This window comes from Dasypus novemcinctus, chromosome 18 (assembly GCF_030445035.2).
Source record: "Dasypus novemcinctus isolate mDasNov1 chromosome 18, mDasNov1.1.hap2, whole genome shotgun sequence".
Classification (NCBI taxonomy): domain Eukaryota; kingdom Metazoa; phylum Chordata; class Mammalia; order Cingulata; family Dasypodidae; genus Dasypus; species Dasypus novemcinctus.
In genome coordinates this window covers 51,062,122-51,083,418 of record NC_080690.1, presented here as the reverse complement: position 1 = coordinate 51,083,418, position 21,297 = coordinate 51,062,122, and the positions used below count along the sequence as shown (strand labels likewise).

The 21,297-nt window shown below is 40.1% G+C and overlaps 1 protein-coding gene and 1 pseudogene across 1 annotated transcript in view; one reads left to right on the top strand and one right to left on the bottom strand.

Annotated features, from left to right (window-relative positions):
• TDRD12 (tudor domain containing 12) overlaps positions 1-21,297 on the bottom strand; it is a 128,402-nt gene that overhangs the window by 27,756 nt on the left and 79,349 nt on the right. The window contains exons 18-23 of the mRNA XM_023583682.3: positions 8,163-8,354; positions 7,370-7,498; positions 6,434-6,551; positions 5,705-5,844; positions 5,353-5,573; positions 1,943-2,042 (exon numbers count right to left, since the gene is read on the bottom strand). Of these exons, the coding sequence (XP_023439450.2) occupies positions 1,943-2,042; positions 5,353-5,573; positions 5,705-5,844; positions 6,434-6,551; positions 7,370-7,498; positions 8,163-8,354 (900 nt within the window). The remainder of the gene's footprint in view (positions 1-1,942; positions 2,043-5,352; positions 5,574-5,704; positions 5,845-6,433; positions 6,552-7,369; positions 7,499-8,162; positions 8,355-21,297) is intronic.
• Positions 9,202-10,371, top strand: LOC139436910 (ras-related protein R-Ras2 pseudogene; annotated as a pseudogene).

The following is a 21,297-nucleotide window of genomic DNA, read 5'->3' as shown; positions in this document are numbered from 1 at the left end:
TGGTGATAGGGTTTGCGTGGGAGTCGTGTCATCTGGGGCATGCCTCTAAGGCATATGAGTGTGTTCAAATGATCATGGGGTATTGTCACAGTGGGTGAAGATCCACACAATAATCAAAAGAATAATCAAAAGAACTCCTATCCTAGGGAGTTCCACTACTTCTCTAATTGGATAGCAAGAATCCCCCAAGTACAGGGGTGGTGCCGAGTAAAGGAGGATGGACCACTGTGCCAGGCCCTTGATACTGATGATTGTACTTATGAACCTTTTCTTTTGAAATTGAAGCTTAGCTTAGTATTATATGTTGCCTAAGAGTTACCTCCTGGGGGTCTCTTTGTTGCTAAAACGTGGTCTCTCTCTAAGCCAAACGCAGTATATAAATGCATTACCTTCCCTCCAGTGTGGGACATGACTCCTGGGGATGAGCCTCCCTGACACTGAGAGATTATTATCAAGCACCAACTAGCAATGCACTTGGAAAAAGACCTTGACCATAAGGGGGAAATGGAAAATATAAATGAGTTTATATGGCTAAGATTTCAAAGTGAGTTGGGAGGTCATTCCAGAGGTTACGTTTATGCACATCTCAGGAGGATCTCACTGACTGCCATAATAAATACTGCCTCAAATAGCAGGGCTCCTAAGGGCTGTAGAGACATCCAGACACTACAGGCAGGGCAGCTCAGGAGTTTGGCACCCTGCCACTGGGCCTTACCTTGGAATTTATGCTCCCCAATATGACAAAGCTGGACTCATTTGTGGTTTCCCTACACATAGCTCTTCTGCCCCTTCTATTTGAACTTACAGTTAGTACTGTACTTGCTAGGTGTGTCCAAAAGACTTAAATCTTTGGTCTGTCCATGTGTAGGCTGGTCCCTGAATCTCAGCAGAGTTGCAGCCAACACCTATCTCCAGTCTATTGGACTCTCCCAGGACAACTAACAAGGAGATGATGATGATGGACAATGACCATCCCAAGGAACAGAGAGAGTCTGCAACTGCAACCAAGATAGTCCCATCCATCTGCCCATGGGATCTAAGTCCCCTCTCAATTAGAGGCAGAGTGGGCATCACCATCCCAAAACCCTCAAGATTGGGGAATGAACAATAGTCTAAAGTAGACTTAGCTTATTCTACTATAGACTTACTGTGATTCTAGCAATGGAAGAACTTTTACCACTGATGTGGAAGCAGTGGCCACCAGTGGTTCTGAGGGGAGGGAGAGGGAAAAATAAGTGTAATACGGGGGCATTTTTGGAAATCTGGAATTGTCCTACATGACGCTGCAGTGACAGATACTGGCCATTAAATATTTTGTTATAACTTAACAAAATTGTGTGGGACAGAGTATAAACTATAATATAAATTATAATCCACAGTTAATGGCAATGCTTCAATATTGTGTTCATCAATTGTAACAAATGTACCACACTAATGAAGGATGTTGTTGATGTGCAAAAGTGAGGGAAGAGGAGAGAATGGGGCATGTGGGAACCCCCTATATTTTTTATGTAACATTTATGTAATCTAAAGTTCCTTAAAAAAAAATCCCCTTTGCAGCCATGACTCTCTCTCCTCCACAATCACCCCAAACACCACTCAGTAGGGGTCTTTTCCTACAATGAAGTTGAGAAAAAACCCTTGCAATAACAGCAGCTTGTGTGGGTTAATATAAAATGCTTATGTTTTTTAAGGAAGGATCTTTTGCATTTACCGAAAAATCCCTAAATTGTCAAAGGGATTTATCCATTTTCCCAATTTGATCTTGTTTTTTAAATGAATTGGGGCATTAAAATAAGCATTTTATAAGGATCCATCCCTATTGCCAGATTAACTGCAGTTCACAATTACATTTTATGAAGATTCTGCTGCATATGAAAAGAAAATGTTCATTATCATGACCACTAATCACTGGGCAAAAGGCATCTTTAACAGAACTTACTTTAATATATCCAAATGCTGGCAGAGTTTGGTTTGATAACTTTCTTGGCATGTCTATTTCTGGATTAATATGGTGCCGATCAGGACAGATCCTTTTGTCTCTGAAAAAAATTGGATGTTTAAAATAAAAAAACAATAATATTTTTAATATGAAGTTTTAAGCATTTTTTAGGAAAATTAATCTACAAGTGAAATCAAAGAACTTTTATTCCAAACATTTTAAAAGTTAAATTATCCATATTAAATACTTTAGATGGCACTAACAATATATAAATAAGTAGAAATGGGTCCTAAAATTTAATTAACAGCGAATAAACTTAAAGAAAAGAGTTTTTACTCATTATGTTGAATGAAGCAAGCCAGACACAAAAGGACAAATACTGTATGATTACACTATTATGAACTAATTATACTGTGTAAACTCATGGAGTTAAATAACTAGATGGGTCACCAGAAAATAGAATGAGGTTAGTGAATGGAAAGTTGAGGGTTAATCTGTGAAGAATTGTTAGAAAGGTTGTTACTCATCATAATTTCAAGGTTCGTTCATGCTGTAGCATATCAGAACTTCATTCCTTTTTATGGCTGAGTATATGTACCACTGTGTATATGTACCAAGTTTTGTTTACCCATTCATCTGTTAATGGGCACTTGGGTTGTTTCTACCTTTTGGCTGTTGTAAATAATGTGGCTATCAACGTTAGCAGACAAGTTATCTGTTCAAGTCCCTGATTTCAATTCTTTTGATATATACCTGTAAGTGGAACTGCCAGGTTATACAGTAATTCTGTGTAACTTTTTGAGGAACCACCAAACCATTCTCCATAGCGGCTGCACCATGTTGCATTCCTACCAGCAATGTGTAAGGCTTCCAATTTCTCTGCATTGTCATTAACACTTGTTATTTTCTATTTGTAATAAAAACCATCCCAGTGAGAGCATGAGTTGGTGTTTCATTGTAGTTTTGATTTGCATTTCCCTAATGTATACTGATGTTAAGCATCTTTTCATGTACTTACTGACCATATGTGCCTAGATATTCTTAAATTCATTATGTAAATGAAAAATATATTTCTAAAATAAAGACTCTGAATCATGAACACATCATCATAATTCACTATAAAGGTCAATTAACCTTTAACCCATAAGCCATCTTTTAACTATAATGTTACTTCCAAAATGAGAAACAATTGAAGCTTCAGTTTCAAAAACTGATATTCTATTTAAAGGCATAATGGACACAACCATTCCAAGGTCCACAGGATGGAGGAAAAGAGTATGGATTAGAGTGGACTTACTGATATTCTGTTCATGAACTATTGTGATTAGTAATCAAAGAAAATGTGGCATTAGTGTGGAGAAAGTGGCCATGGTGGCTGCTGGGGGTAGGGAGTGGGAGGAAGAGATGAGATGTGGGGGTGTTTTCAAGACTTGGAGTTGTCCTGGGTGGTGCTGCAGGGACAGTTTCCGGACATTGTATGTCCTCCCATGGCCCACTGGGTGGACTGTGGGAGAATGTGGGCAATCATGCGGACCACTGACCATGAGGTGCAGCAGTGCTCAGAGACGTATTCACCAAATGCAATGAATGTCTCATGATGGAGGAGATTGTTGTTATGGGGGGAGGAGTAGGGTGAGGGGGGTGGGGGGTATATGGGGACCTCATATTTTTTTAATGTAATATTGAAAAAATAAAAGACAAAATAAATAAATAAAGGCATAATGGAAATTGTTGTTAATAACCTGTTTGATGTACCATAATTCAAAAAGGTCAAGGTCAGTTGTCTTCAAATAAAATTAATCCAGTAGGGATGTACCAGGCACCTGCTCCCCAGTCCTAGCCATGTAGGTGTCAAGCACAGGCATCATGTATGCATCAGTGAGAGCTGAGCCCCAGTGACTGTTAAGATGTCCATGTTCTCCAAATTTACCCTCACAATCAATGCAGTCCCTACCAAAATTCCAGCAGAGTTTTTGAAGAAACTATATGACCTGGCAATTCCATTTATAGGTATATATCATTCTAAAATGTATATGGAGGTGCAATAGTTTTGAAATACTCAAAATCATCTTGTAGAAGAGCCAAGTTGGAGGACTTCTATACCAGATTCCAAAACTTGCCATAAAGCTACAGTACTTAAGAAAGTATAATACTGGTATAAGGAGAAAAGAAAGAATTGATGAACACAATAGAGTCCAAAAGCAGCACAGATACTATCACCAGACTTACATCTGAGGCGCCAATTCAGTGGGAACAGAATGGTGTTTTAAAATAAATGATGCCCAAACTAATGATTACTATTCTGGAAAAAGGAAACCCTGCTCCATGTATCTTACATTATACACAAAAATTAATTCAATATGGATTATAGGCCTATATATGAAAGCTAAGACTATAAAGCTTCTAGCAAAAAATATATGAGGACATCTTCATGACTTCGAGATAGGCAAATATTTCATACAAAATACAGTCATCATAAAATAGAGACATGATACCTCTGATTTCATCACTTCATCAAAATGAAAATGTCCATTCACCGAAAGATACCACTAAAAAAGCGAAAAGGCAAGCCACAGATTGGGAGACCATTTCAATGCATATATCTGACAAAGCACTTATGTCTAGAATATATAATCTTCCTATAAACCAATAAGAAAAAAAGAAACACCCCATTCAAAAATGGACACAAAGTCTGAACAGGTACTTTGCAAAAAGAGGATGGGACCATGTGCCATAAGCATGTGAACAGACACTCAACATCACTAACCGTCAGGGGACGCAAATCCAAGTCCCAATGACTCACCACCACTTGAACTGTCAGAGTCAGAAAACTCCCAGCCACTTTGGAAAAATCAAACATGCCCACCCAAGGTCCAGCAATTCCACTCCTGAGCATATACATAAGAAAACTGGATGAATCTTTCCACAAAAAGCCAGGTATAAGAGTGCTCAAAGAAGTTTTATACATAAGAAGCCCCAATCTGGAAACAAACCACAGGCTGAGCAACAAGAAAATGTGTCCATAAATTATGATATAGTCACATAATGAAATATTACACAGAAAAATAATAATAATCTTGTACATACAACAATATAGATGAATGCCATGGATATTGGGGTGAGGGAAAGAAGCCAGACACAAAAGAGAGCATTCTGTACAATGCCATTTACAAGAAATTCACAAACAAGCAAAATGAACCAATGTTGACAGCTATCAGGATGGTGGTTGCCTCTGGGGGGAGAGCATAAATGGCGAAGGCACCTGAGGGAATCTTCAGGGTGCTTCCCTAGGGAGCAGGGTGGTGGTTAGGCTGGTGCCTTCATGATGATGATTCATCAAGCTGTGAACTTACTCTCTGTGTGCGCAAATGTGTACTACACCTCAACTTAAAAAAAAAGAGAACGCTTACTTGCAAAAACCAAAAGCCTTAAGATATGGACAAAGAGGTCTTTTGGCTTTTTTATCTTCTTTTGCTTCCAGAACCCCCGCAGTAAACTCGTACAGCTCCGAGGGAATTTTGGCATCTGCTCGCTCCAAGTAGCGGAGGACACCGACTGCGTGGCGTGCATTTCTCTCTGTCAGCAGCAGGACAGATTTGGCTTTTTTATCTCCCTGTTCTGCAGGAGATCCCTTAAAATTGGGGGAGAATAAAGGAGGAGGAACATCCACAGCAGTCAAAATGATGAAACTGTAGATTCTGAGTTTGTCATGAGCCAGAAAATATCAGCGGAATATTTAGAGATAATAGAAATCAATCAAACCTGTTCATTTAAATTCTGAAAACGATCAGACATGCAATACAGGCGTTCACCAAAAATTTTTGGCGTGGAAGGGAAGCTGAAATGGATCACACACGTGGCATCAGTGATGGAAAGGAGTGGCATGCAGTCGTCCATGAGAGCTGGAGAAAAGGGTTCCGACAATTTCAAATGTGGCAGTTTTCCTCATGCCCTTTATAGAGCAGGCCTGTCACCATGCTGTAATTCATTGCTTTATTGCATTTCATTCTTTATATGCAAAGAAACTTCTTTCCCACTTTCCAGTAATGCTATAGTTTCTTTCTCAATGGCTAAATGCCAGGGAAAAGTGGTCTCTCCTTTAAAAAGCATAAAAACTGCCTCTATTACAAATCTAGGCTGCCCAGAGATTTTCACTTATTTTACATATGTAAAATTTTAGTCTCCTGATAATAAATTTAACCATCATTTCTGACAACATTTTATCCTAAGAGGGATTATGGCTGTGTGTTTATTTCTCTAGCAATCTATTGAGACAGTGATCCTCAAGCTGGAGCTCCAGGGAGTACCTACATTCACCTCAAAATCAAAATCTTAGGATTAATTTTCATTTTGAAATTAAAATTACTAATATATCCTTATTAAATAGGGAAACGAGCGATTTGGAGCTGAGAGATATGCATGAATTAAAGACAGGCTGCTTATTATCAGCTCAGCCTTTTCTAATTTTAAATAGAAAAATGAAACACTTACCTAATACAATGTGAGAGCCAGAACTTAACTTCTTCTTCCATTGTTCTAAAACACCTTTTAAGTCAAAAACCATTTCTTTATGCATTTTCAAGCAAAACATTGAACTGCTTTCTACTACCTAAAGATGAAACCAAAGAGGCCAGTTGACAATTGGAACACAAGTCTGATGCCAATTTGTTGTATCAATGATCAATACAAGCCACTTTAAATTACCGGATTACCTCACTGATCCAGAAATTCCAGACAATGACATAATTGTAAACTAAATAAACATACTTCCACAATCCTACAGTTTATCAAGAAACTTATTCAAGTGAAATAAACATGTTTTTGTTAAAACACTTTTCCTTCCTTCTTAAGTAATGCACACAGACATGCAGATTTGTGTGCACAAGTATCCACCAGACACCTAGCACGACTGTCAGCAGGGGCTTCCCCCTATACCTACCACTCATTATTGCAGAAAGGTGGATATACTACTGATTGTCACATTTTATTTTGTACTTAGTCCCTTTTCTCATTTTGGTATTAATTTACACAAAAATATTAAATCAATCTTCAGCCAATTTATTTGGCTTTTCTGACTACCTGGACATATTTTTCACTGTTATCTCTATTATCTTTTTAACACAGAGGGTACAGAACAATCCTTCACAAATCAGATCCTTTTTTTTTCACCTGTGACAAAGTGTAAAGCACTGCTACCCTTGGGGACTGTTCAGTGTCAATAGAAAGATTGGGCCCACTGTCTTGGCTCCTCCCTCCAAGGTCAGGCCTCCTGCTCTCCTTTTCGCTGCCATCATGACCTCCCAGAACCCGCCTCCTTTTCTAATTGTCGTTAATCCTCTAAAACTGTATTTCCCTGTCACATATTCAATTACCCAGGAATCTCCTGAGGGCTCGTCATTCGGCCACAGTTTAAACAGTTTAACTCACCTTACACACGATTTCTGTTTCAGCTACAGAGCAGGTGAAGATTAAGGTCTTTTGTGCCTGAGTAGGAACAAAATCAAGTGTTTGGAGTAAAGTAGAGGTCTTTTCACTTTCTAGGCAAAGATGTACTACCTGGTAATGAAACACACAAAGAGTGTGCTTAAAAAAATATTCAAAGTGTTCTGGTCTCACTTTTCAGAGCTACGTTATGGTTTTAATAGAAAAGAACATTAGGAAATCAACATCAATTTAAATACACGCGTATAGACCTGTGTATGAAACCAGAGTATAGGGAAGGGGACTTGGCCCAGTGGTTAGGGCGTCCGTCTACCACATGGGAGGTCCGCGGTTCAAGCCCCGGGCCTCCTTGACCCGTGTGGAGCTGGCCCACGCACAGTGCTGATGCGTGCAAGGAGTGCCCTGCCAGGCAGGGGTGTCCCCCACGTAGGGGAGCCCCACGCGCAAGGAGTGCGGCCCGTAGGGAGAGCCGCGCAGCACGAAGGAAGGTGCAGCCTGCCCAGGAGTGGTGCCGCCCACACGAAGGGCTGACGCAGCAGGATGATGCAACAGAAGGAGACACAGATTCCCGTGTTGCTGACAACAAAAGCAGACAAAGAAAACGCAGCAAATGGACACAGAGAACAGACAACAAGGGTGGGCGGGGGGAGGGGAGAGAAATAAATAAATCTTAAAAAAAAAGAAAAAAAGAAAGAAACCAGAGTATAAGCTTTGCATATCAAGCCATGGAGTGGAGGTTATTTGCTTGGCTCACCAGACCCCACCGCTGACGCATTACCTGTTGGACGCTGCCGTAGAGCGCAGCCTCCTCCAAGGCCGTGATCACAATGTAGGGATCATTCATGAACTCTTTGATTAAATGTCCTATGTGTTTGTTCCAGTGAACTCCAACCGCAACAATCTGATGTGGTGCAGATTCCCTTTCTTCAACTTCAATATTTTTTTTAAAGTTATCTAATATAGCAAACATCTAAAAAATTTAATATAGTTAATTTAATTTTTATCTCAGGAGAGAATAAGAATTAGTTTAACAAAACTAAGAGATCGTATTTTTCTGTTCTCTGAGTGGGGAAGATCTTTCCAAACATACAGGAAAAGGGAAACACTACAAAGGAGAAGACATTGTTTAAAGTCAGTATACACCTTGCAATGCCACTGTAAACAAAATGAAAACCACAGACCACAAAATCTGGGTATGTGTAACACCCTTCTCTAAATACTTCTAAAAATTGGAGAGCAAAAGAGGATCTCACCGGCAGAGAATAAGTAAAGAAAATGAATGAGTACATCACAGAATAAAGGAATACCGGTAAGCAATGCGAATTAATGTTCAATTTAGGTAATCACACACACACATCAAGCTCCCAATATGCTACCGTTTAACAAGATGAAAAAGAAGAAAGCAGTGCTAGGGCCTCCTGCTGGCAGGGGTGCAGGGGGGTTGCCCCGCAGCCCGTGGGTACAGGAGTGTAGGTCACCCTACGAGTTTGGCATGGCACTACAGCACAGCCTGAGGGCAGAACAGTTTGGCAAATAAGAACCTTTTGGAGGAGTTAAGGGTCCCTGCTGAGGCTCACACTTGGGGCCATGGTTGCTCTCAGATGAATGTTCTTTGACCTTGGGTTACACTGCCTTTAACAATGTACAAGAAGTCATAGATTTTAATCCATAGTTTTAATCCAAATTCTTAGGAATTTATCCTAAGGGAAACATGCCAAAAAAAAAAAAAAGTATGGTCTTTAGTCACACACATACAGGCAGGAACGGTCTGAATCAACTATTTTGAAATTACGAAGACAGAACATTACACAGCATCCATGGAGGAGGAGGAAGAGGCTGATACAGTAAAGAACTGTGAATTGATCTCTCTCTGCAGAGGCAGGTACTGGTGTCCATCCCCCACTCTTGCTGCAAGCCACTGTGGGGTCCATCCCCTGGCTAGCTGCTGGTAACAGAAAGGGACATAAAAATCCTCTTTAAGGAAGAACAGGGGTGAGCACAGATGATCACTGATCATGGCTTTTGTTGTTGTTGTAATCTTATTGGAATTTCATTTTTGGTGACATAATAGGCTTAAAAAGCACCTTTCCTCTATGAACCTCTAAGCACTTCATAAACATTAGTTAATTCACACAACAGTCCCATGAGACCGGCAATTATAATCAGTCCACTATGTAAATTAGGGACGAGGAAACAGGGAGCCTGAGTTCGAGACAACAGGAGACCGGCGGTGGAGGCAGCTTCAGACCACAGCATTCATGTGCTCAGAACTGCACACCCAAAGAGGCTCGTGGAAAGCCTAACATTTTTTAATGCTGACTTTTTAAAAAAAACATCAGTGTTACAAATTATTCAGTTAATACAAGATATTTATAACAACTACTTTAAAAATAAATTGACTGGCAAGACGTTCCAGCCAGAAGTACTGGCTCGCGGCAGCTGGCGGGGGCAAGTCTGCGCTCACGATCCAGACCCTCCAGTCCTGTTTTGTAAGGGATTGTGATCCACGAGGATTCCCACACAACGCAGTGTGTGAAAGCTGACAGAGCAACCCGGCTAGATATGCTGGATACAGAAGGACAAGAAGAGTTTGGAGCTAGAACAGTGTAAGGACTGGAGAGGTTTCCTGTTGGTCCTTTCAGTCACAGAGAAAGGCAGTTTTGAAGAAATCTGTAATTTTCAAAGACAGATTCTCAGAGTAAAGGACTGTGATGAATTCCCAATGATTTTAATTGGTAACAGCAGATCTAGACCATCAGAGCCAGGTAATACAGGAAGGCCAGCAGACAGCGCAGCAACTCAAGGTAGCACACACGGAGGCCTCAGCAAAGATCAGGATGAATGTATATCAAGCCTCCCATGAACTTGTCTGGGTTATGAGGAAACTTCAAGAGCAGGAATGTTCTCCTTTACCAGAAACAGCATGGAAACAGAAAGAGAAGAAAGCCTGCCATTGTGTCATTTTCAAAGAATGCCATGAATTTTAGCTACCAACTGCCAGAAAAGCCCTCATCTTCTCCTTCTCTCCTTACAGTTTACATCTGGTTGGTGCCTTTTCAGCCTTAGCCACGCAAGTCTGACAAATGATGACCAAGATAGCCTTAGACCAAGAAGCCAGCGAATTCTTTATGTGAAGAGAATACTATGGTCATATCAAGACAACTTCAAAGGAAACACTAAGGCTACTTCTAAGACTATATGATCCCTTTAAAATATTTATCTATATACACGAACACATTTTTAAGGGCTTACCTGTTAAGAAGGATGAATTAGTAGTTTGGGAACCGAACTGTTTGTCAAGCTGAAGTCTTAGGTCATGAAATAACTTTTATCTTTTGGAATCACATTGCCTATTGTTGCTTAAACAGAAACTTAAGAGGTTTTTTTCATGTGAATTTTTGCCTATCTTTTAACAGTTTTGATGTCAGTTTTAGTTAACCTTAGATACTCTGAATTGAATCTGCAAATTGAATCTACAAAAGTGAAACATCTCAGTCCTTTACCAATGCTACAGCTTTTGTTTTCAGTGGTCAAAATATAAAAATACCTACTGTATTTATGGATTCAAAATTGCTTATAAAGCCTTTATTATCACTCCTACCCTGGAAGATATAATAGTCCATGTGGCCAAATATTTAGGTTCATTTTGGACTTAAGCATTTCATTTCTCTTGGTTTTTTAATTTAACTTTTTTTCCCAGCCACATGGTGGGTAGAAATAAATGGTTTTTGTCTGTCCTTCTTTTCAAGTGTTTTTGGATAAGGGATTTTAAAAAAACTGAAACTTTTTTGTTTGATGTAATATAAAATATGGAATTGATCTTTCCAGGGTCAGAGACAAGTAATGTTTTGGCTATATACTTCTTTTTTAAAGGAGGTATCAGTAAGCAGACTTGGTCCAATGGATAGGGCGTCTGCCTACCACGTGGGAGGACCGTGGTTCAAACCCCAGGCCTCCTTGACCCATGTGGAGCTGGCCCATGCACAGTGCTGATGCGCGCAAGGAGTGCCCTGGCATGCAGGGGTGTCCCCTGCGTAGGGGAGCCCCACCCACAAGGAGTGCGCCCCGTAAGGAGAGCCGCCCAGCACGAAAGAAAAAGTGCAGCCTGCCCAAGAATGGCACCGCACACACAGAGAGCTGACACAGCAAGATGACACAACAAAAAGAAACACAGATTCCTGGTGCTGCTGCTAAGGATAGAATTATTCATAGAGGAACACACAGCGAATGGACACAGAGAGAAGACAACTGGGGGGGGGAAGGGGAGAGAAATAAATAAAAATCTTTAAAAATAAATAAATAAAGGAGGTATCAGGGATTGAACCAGGGAACTCATAAGTGGGAAGCAGGTGCTCAACCACTTGAGCTACATCCATTCCCCACTATATACTTTTTCTTTTTTTATTTCTCTCCTTCCCTGACCCACCCCCCCGGTTGTTTGCTGTGTCCATTTGCTGTTCTTCTGTGTCCGCTTATATTCTTGTCAGTGGCACCTGGAATCTATCCACTGGGCCAAATCTGCTTCCCCACTATATACTTTTATACATTATTTTCCTATCAAACTAGTTAAGTATTTTTATGTTTGTAAGCAAATAGGCTTTCACAGCACACCTTGGATATATGTAAAGGTAAGTATTTAATTCTCGCTGTTCATTTTTAACCAACAAAGAAAAAGAAAATGGAAGTTACATGAATTGTGGTAGAACTTTACCTGCTGTTCTGGTCCTGGTTGTACCCACCCTGGCCAGTCAAATACCTACTCAAAGCCAATAGCGTACAATTGACAGGAAAAGAATCTGAACTCACTTTTAATATCCCATACAAATACTGACTGTTACATCCGGTATTAAATGCATACCTTTTAACTGACAAATCAGTAGAACTGTGGAGGTCTTCTGATTTTTGTTTTTAATTCCATGGATTGTGTTTAAACAATACAAAAGCATGTTTTCCTGATTTCAAGATGCTAAGTGGTATTGCACAGTTGTCATTTACTGAATGTGTACGAGAGTCCCATGAAGTTTTTAACATGTACCCTTGTGTAGCTTCAGGTGCTAGGCTTTAAAATTGATTTTTTACCACATACAAAAAGTGAAAATAGCCTCAGCTAACTCTCGGACACCATCAAACACACCAATACATGCATATGGGAGTCCCAGAAAGAAAAGAAAGAGAGAATGGGGTAGAAGGAATATTCAAAGAAAATAACAGAGAACTTCTCAAACTTAGCAGAAAACATGAACATGCACACCCAAGAAGCCCAGAGAACACTACAAAGGATAAACATGAAGAAAGAGACCCCCGTCATAAATTGATTACACTAACGTAAAGAACAAGAAGGAAGTTCTGAAAACTGTAAGAGAAAAGCTTTTGTGTGATCTATGAACCTTTAAAAAAAAAGACAAAAAATAAATAAATAAAAGATTAGAGCAAACCAAAAGAAAAAGAGAAAAGCAACATGCCACAAACAAAGGAGTCCCAAATAGAGTGAGTTCCAATTTCTCACCAGAAACCATGGTGTCAAGAAGGCAATGGGCTGAAATGCTTATAGTGTTGAAAGAAAACAACTGCCAACCAAGAATTTTATATCCAGCAAGGATTTCTTTCAAAAAAGAGGGTGAGATTAAGATATTCTCAGATAAACAAAAGCTGAGGGAGTTCATCCAGAAATAGACCTGCCCAACAAGCAATACTAAAGGGAATGAAATACTTCAGACGGAAATGAAAGGACACTAGAGAGTGGTTCAAAGCACCATAAAGAAATAAAGACCTGTGGTAAAGGTAGTCATTTGGGTAAAAAACATCATAAAAGTAATGATAAATCTGTTTTTGGACATATAATGTACGAAGAGGTATGTGTATACAGTACAAAAAATGGAGGGGGACAGAGGGGTACAAGAAAAGTATAAGTGTATTCTATTGAAGTTCAGTTGGTATCAAACCAAAAATGACCATTTGTTTAGAATGTTAAAATTTAACCCCAAAGTAACAAAAAAGAAAAATATATCCACATAAAAATAATAAGGCATTCCATATGGTACAATACAAAAATACCAAATAAATATATAAGTAGGCATTAATGGAAGTGAGGGACAAAAAAAGGTATAAGACTCACGAAGGCTAAATAGCAAAATAGCAGAAGAAAGTCCTGTACTATGAGTAATGAATTTGTACAGTGTAAATGGATTAAACTCTCCAGTCAACAGGCAAAGATTGGCAGAATGGATAAAAGAACGTGACCCAACTACATGCTACCTGCAAAAGGCTCACCTTAAATTCAAAGATACAAAGAGGTTGAAGATGAAAGGATGGAAAAATATATACCATCCAAGTCATAACCAAAAGAGAACTGGGGTAGTTATACTAATATTGGATAAAAGATCTTCAAGTCAAAAACAGTTACAAGGGGGAGCAGATGTGGCTCAAGCAGTTGAGTGCCCACCTCTCACACGGGAGGTCTTGGGTTCGGATCCCAGTGCCTTCTGAAAAAACAAACAAAACAAGCAGCAAAACAAATGAAAAAACTAACTCAGGGAAGCTGATTGGCTTAGGGGTTGAGCACTGGCTTCCCACATATGAGTTCCCAGGTTCGATTCCCAGCCATCTTAAAAAAAAAGAAAAAAAAAAGTTACAAGGGACAAACATGATCCATATATACTTTTTATGGGGACAGTTCTACAGGAAGATATGGTAATTATTTATACGCACCTAACAGCAAAGCCTATGAAGCAAAGCCTGCCAGAAATTGATGGTTCTCCATTAATAATAGAAGACTTTAATACACCACTCTTAATAATAGATAGAATATCTAATCAGAAGATCAAGAGAAGCAGACTTCGCCCAATGGATAGGGTGTCCGCCTACTACATGGAGGTCTGAGGTTCAAACCCCAGGCCTCCCTGACCCGTGTGGAGCTGACCCATACACAGTGCTGATGTGCGCAAGGAGTGCTGTGCCACGCAGGGGTGTTTTCCAGCGTAGGGGAGCCCTACACACAAGGAGTGCATCCCGTAAGAAGAGCTGCCCAGCACAAAAGAAAGTACAGCCTGCCCAAGAATGGCAACACACACATGGAGAGCTGACACAACAAGATGACGCAGCAAAAAGAAACACAGATTCCCGGTACCGCTAATATGAATAGAAGCGGTCACAGAAGAACACACAGAGAATGGACAGAGAGAGCAGACAACTGGGGGTGAGAAGGGGAGAGAAATAAATAAATAAATAAATCTTTTTTTAAAAAAAGATCAATAAGTACAAGATGTGAATGATACTCTAAACCAACTAGACTTAACAGACCATATATAGAACCCTTCACCCAACAGAATGTACATACCTCTCAAGTGCACATCATATGTTGGGATACAAAGTAAGTCTCAGTAAATTAAAAATTATTGAAGTCATACAATATATATTCTCCAACCACAAGGGAATGAAGCTAGAAATCAATAACAGAGGGAGAAATGGAAATATTCACATATTTGGACATTTTTTTAAAAGATTTATTTTAATTTTATTCCCCTCCCCCAGGTGTCTGTTCTCTGTGTTCATTTGCTGAGTGTTTTGTCTGCTTCTGTCGTTGTCAGCAGCACGGGAATTCGTGTTTCTTTTTGTTGCGTTATCTTGTTGTGTCATCTCTTCGATGACATTCCTGGGCGGGCTGTACTTTCTTTCACTCTGGGCAGCTCTCCTTACGGGGCGCACTCCCTGCGCGTGGGGCTCCCCTTCGCAGGGGATACCCCTGCATGGCACGGCACTCCTTGCGCGCATCAGCACTGCGCATGGGCCAGCTGCACACGGGTCAAGGAGGCCTGGGGTTTGAACCGCGGACCTCCCATGTGGTAGACCGACGCCCTAACCACTGGGCCAAGTCCGCTTCCCTATATGTGGAAATTAAACAACATACTCTTAACCAACCAATGGGATTATAGAAGAAATCAGAAGCAAAATTAGGAAATATCTTAAGGTGAATAAAAATGAAAATATAACATAACAAAACTTATGGGGGAAGTGGATTTGGCCCAATGGATAGGGTGTCTACCTACCACATGGGAGGTCCAAGGTTCAAACTCAGGGCCTCCTGACCCGTGTGATGAGCTGAACCATGAGCAGTGCTGATGCATGCAAGGAGTGCCATGCCCCGCGTAGGGGAGCCCCATGTGCAAGGAGTGCACCCCATAAGGAGAACTGCCCAGCGTGAAAAAGTGCAGCCTGCCCAGGAATGGTGCCGCACACACAGAGAGCTGACACAGCAAGATGACGCAACAAAAAGAGACACAGACTCCCACAGAAGAACACACAGCGAATGGACACAGAGGGGGGAGGGACCAAAACTGTCCTCTTGGTGGGTTATTCCTAAAAAAAAAAAAAAAAAAAACTTATGGGAAGCAGGGAAGGCAGTGCTGAGAAGGAAATTTATAGCTGTAAATGTTTACATTAAAAAAGAAGAAAAACTTCAAATCAGAGATCTAACCTTGAAACTAGAAGAACTAGAAAATGAAGAGCAATCTAACCTTGAAACTAGAAGAACTAGAAAATGAAGAGCAAATTAAACCCAAAGCAAGCAGAAGGAAGGAAACAGCAAAGATTACAGGGGAAACTTTCATGAAATAGAAACAAAAAACAAAATAACAGCAGAGAGATTCAACAAAACCAAAAGTTAGTTCTCTGAAAAGATCAATAAAATAGACAAACCTTTAGCTAGACTGACAAAGAAAAAAAAAGAGACAGGATACAAATAACTAAAATCAGAAATAAAAAGGGGGACATTCCTATAGACCCCACGGAAATAAAAAGAACTGTAAGAGAATATTTTTTTTAAAGATTGATTTATTTTTTATTTATTTCTCTCCCCCCCACCCTGCTGTCTGCTCTCTGTGTTCATTTGCTGTGTGTTCTTCTGTGACCACTTCTATCCTTATCAGCAGCACCAGGAATCTGTGTTTCTTTTTGTTGCATCATCTTGTATCAACTCTCCATGTGTGCAGCGCCATTCTTGGGCAAGCTGCACTTTCTTTCGTGCTGGGTGGCTCTCCTTACAGGGTGCACTCCTTGGGCGTGGGGCTCCCCTACGCGGGGGACACCCTGCGTGGCAGGGCACTCCTTGCGCGCATCAGCACTGCGCATGGGCCAGCTCCACACTGGCCAAGGAGGCCAGGGGTTTGAACCACGGACCTCCCATGTGGTAGGCAGATGTCCTATCCACTGAGTCAAGTCCACTTCCTTAAGAGAATATTATGAGCTACTACATGCCAATATATAAGATAATCTAGATGAAATGGACAAATTCTTAGAAACATACAAACTACCTACACTAACTCAAGAAGGAACAGATCTCAATAAAGCAATCACTAGTAGAGATTGAATCAATCACCAAAATCTCCCAACAAAGAAAAGCCCAGGACCAGATGGTATCATAGGGGAATTTTACCAAAAATTCCAAATGACTAGCAGTTTATTTTAATTGATGAATTCCAAAAGGAAATATTGGATTATGCTTGTAATCTGATCTGTCCCTGGGTGTGACTGAGTTATCATTAGGGTGTTGCATCCCCAACCCTTGGTGGGTGGGAACTCACAGATAAAAGGCATGGCGAAGAAGAACGGAGTTAGGGATTTTTTTTTTTTTTTTTTAAAGATTTATTTATTTATTTAATTTCCCCCCCTCCCCTGGTTGTCTGTTCTCTGTGTCTATTTGCTGCGTCTTGTTTCTTTGTCCGCTTCTGTTGTCATCAGCGGCACGGGAAGTGTGGGCGGCGCCATTCCTGGGCAGGCTGCTCTTTCTTTTCACGCTGGGCGGCTCTCCTTACGGGCGCACTCCTTGCGCGTGGGGCTGCCCCACGCGGGGGACACCCCTGTGTAGCAGGGCACTCCTTGCGCGCATCAGCACTGCGCATGGCCAGCTCCACATGGGTCAGGAGGCCCGGGGTTTGAACCGCGGACCTCCCATGTGGTAGACGGACGCCCTAACCACTGGGCCAAAGTCCGTTTCCCGGAGTTAGGGATTTTTGATGTTAGCATTTGATGCTGAACACCCGGGAAGTCAGCACCCAGAGGAAAGAGAAGCCAGCACCAGGAAGGAAGGAACCTTGAACCCAGAGAAAAGCAAGCCCCAGGAACATAGGAACCCAGGAAGCCTGAACCCTTGCAGGCATCGCCAGCCATCTTGCTCTAAGTAGACTTTGGTGAGGGAAGTAACATGCTTTATGGCCTGGTAACTGTAAGCTCCTACCCCAAACAAATCCCCTTTATAAAAACCAAACAGTTTCTGGTATTTTACATCAGCACCCCTTTGGCTGACTAATACAGTGACTTAATTCCAATCCTGTTCAACTCTTCCAAAAACATGAAGAGGAGGGATCACTCCCTAACTCATTCTGAGGTCAGCATCACCCTCATACCAACGCCAGATAAAGATATCAGAAGGAAAGAAAACTACAGACCAATATCTCTTATGAAGATAGATTCAAAAACCCTCAACAAAATAATAGAAAACCAAATTCAACAGCATATTAAAAGAATTACACACCATGATCAAGTTGGATTTATCCCTGGCATGCGAGGTAGTTTCAACATAAGAAAATCAATTAATGCGGAAACGGACTTGGCCCAATGGTTAGGGTATCCGTCTACCACATGGGAGGTCCGTGGTTCAAACCCCAGGCCTCCCTGACCCGTGTGGAGCTGGCCCATGCTCAGTGCTGATGCGCGCAAGGAGTGCCGTGCCATGCAGGGGTGTCCCCCGCGTAGGGGAGCCCTACGCGCAAGGAGCGCACCCATAAGGAGAGCCGTCCAGCGCGAAAGAAAGTGCAGCCTGCCCAGGAATGGTGCTGCCCACACTTCCCGTGCCACTGACGACAACAGAGGCGGACAAAGAAACAAGACACAGCAAATAGACACAGAGAACAGACAACAGGGGTGGGGGGGGATTTTAAATAAATAAATAAATCTTAAAAAAAAAAAAAAAAAGAAAATCAATTAATGTATATACCACATTAACAGAATGAAGGGAAATAAAACACATTATTTCAATTGATGTAAAAAAGACATCTGACAAAATATAGCACCCCTTCATAATAAAAACACTTAGAACACTAGGAATAGAAGGAAACTTCTTAAACATGATAAAGCGCATATATGAAAACCCCACAGCTAACATCCTACTTAATGGTAAAAGACAGAGTTTTCACGCTAAGATCTGGAACAAGAAAGACAGGGATGCGCACCATCCCCAGTGTTATTCTACATTGTACTGGAAGTTCCTGCCAGAGCAATTACACAAGAAAAAGAAACAAAAGGCATCCAAGATGGAAATGAAGTAGTAAAATTTCCCCCTATATGCAGAAAATCCTGAAAAACCCGAAACAAAGCTCCCAGAGCTAATACATAAATTCATGGTACAAGACCAACACCCAAAAATCAGTAGTAGTTTTATACACAATCAACAACTGGAAGAAATCAAGAAAAAGATTCCACTCACAATAGCAATGAAAAGAATCAAATATCTAGGAATGAATCTAACCAAGTTATAAAGGACTTGCACACAGAAAACTACAAAACATTGCTAAAAGAAATCAAAGAAGACCAAAATAAATGGGAGGACATTCTGTGTTCATGGGTTAGAAGACTAAATATCATTAAGATGTCAATATTGCCCAAAGCAATTTACAGATTCACTGCAATCTCAATAAAAATTCCAAGAATCTTCTTTGCAGAAATGGAAAAACCAGTCATCAAATTCATATGGAAGGGTGAGGAGCTCAGAATAGGTAAAGCCCTCTGGAAAAAGAAGAATGAAGTTTGAGGACTCAGACTTCCCAATCATAAAACTTACTATAAAGTCACAGTAATCAAAACAGCATGGTGGAAATGGATGTGGCTCAAGCAGTTAAGTGTCGACTTCTCAAACCGGAAGTCCCAGGTTTGGTATCTGGTGCCTCCTAAATAAAAACAAATAAACAGCAAGCAAAACAAGTGAAAAAAACCAACTCATGTGGCTCAGTGGTTGAATGCCGGCTTCCCACAATTGAGGTCCCCAGCTTATTCCCTGGCCCCAGTACCACACACAAAAAAGTTAAAAGAGCATGGTACTGACACAAGGACAGACATAGACCAATGGAATTGAACTGAGAGCTCAGAAATCAACCCTCATATTTATGGCCAATTGATTTTTGACAAGGTGGCAAAAACTACTCAATTAGGAAAGAAAAGTCTTTTCTCAACAAATAGTGCTGGGAAAATTGGATCTCCATTTGCAAAAAAAATAAAGGAGGACCTCTTACCACGTAGATGATAAAGGTTTAATATCCAGAATATGTATAAAGAAAATCCTTCAACTTAACAACAAAAAGACAAACAACCCACTTTAAAAATGGGCAAAAGACTTGAATATACATCTCTCCAATGAAGATATACGAATGGCCAGAAAGCAAAGGAAAAGATGCTCAATATCATTAGCCATCAGAAAAATACAAATCAAAACTACAATCAGATGGGGAACAGGTACAGTTCAGTGCTTGAGCACCTGCTTCGCATGTATGAGGTGCTGGGTTCAATACCTCCTAAAAATAAAAAATAAAAAACAAAACCAAAAACATAATGAGATACCATTTCACATTTCATTAGATGACTGCTACATATATAAAAGAAAAAGGAAAATAACAAGTGTTGGAGAGAATATGGAGAAATAGAACACTCATTCATTGCTGGAGGCAGTGTAAAATGGTGCATCCACTGTGGAAGACAGCTGGGTGTTTCCTTGGAAAGTTAAGTATAGGATTACCATATGACCTGGCAATCCCATTGCTAGGTATATACTGAAGAGAATTGAAAGCAGGAACTTGAACAGCTACTTGCCCACACCAAAGTTCAAAGCAGCATTATTCAAATTGCCGAAAGACAGAAGCACTTCAAATGTCTATCAACTGATGAATGGATAAATAAAATGTAGTATATATACACAATCAAATATAATCCAGCTGTAAAAAGAAATGAAGTCCTAAAACACGCAACTAGGTTTGAACCTTACAGACATCATTACTTCGAGTGAAACCAGACAGACACAAAAGGTAAAGTATTATGTGATCTCACTGATTTTAAATAATTAGAACAAGCAAACTCACAGACTCAGAATCAAGAATAAAGGTTACCAGAGGATGGAGTAGGGATAGGGAATGGAAGTTAAAGCTTAAAACATACAGGGTTCCTATTTAGAATGATAAATATGTGTTGGTAATGAATGATGGGGATGGAAGCACAACATTGTGAACAAAACTAACAGCACTGAAATATCTATTTGAATGTGGTCAAAAGGGGAACTGTAGATCATATATACAGTAGTAGAATAATTCTTTTTTAATTCATGGATTTCTACTACATAAACAGTGAATCCTAAGCTAAACCATGCTCTAATAAAAATGAAAAAAGCATATATATAAAAAATTAAGTTATATTTGACACCACACAGCCAGTAACAAGCACGTAAAATCCTCACAAAGTTAACTGAAAAATACAAGCTACAAAACAGTACCTAAAATATGCTCCTGATAGTGTTAATGATATGCATAAATAAACACAGAAATTTTTAAAAGAGGGAAATAAACTAAAATAGTAAGAGTGATTTACTTTTGAGTCTAAGATTACGGATGTTGGTTTTTTTTTTTTAATGCCTTTTAACAAATTTTCTAAAATGAAAATTATTACTTCTATAATCAGAAAAATATTAATTAAAACATTTTAGAAAACCTCCCTGGGAAAGTGTTTCTGTTCCTCCAAGAAAAGAATTTGAACACTGAGAAAGAAATTTCAAAGAAACATTCTCTCTTTTCCTTATATAAGCTAAATAAAAGTTTTTAAATTACCTACTTCTCCCCCAACTAGACACTTAACCTAATACCTAAAAGCACTCATGACTT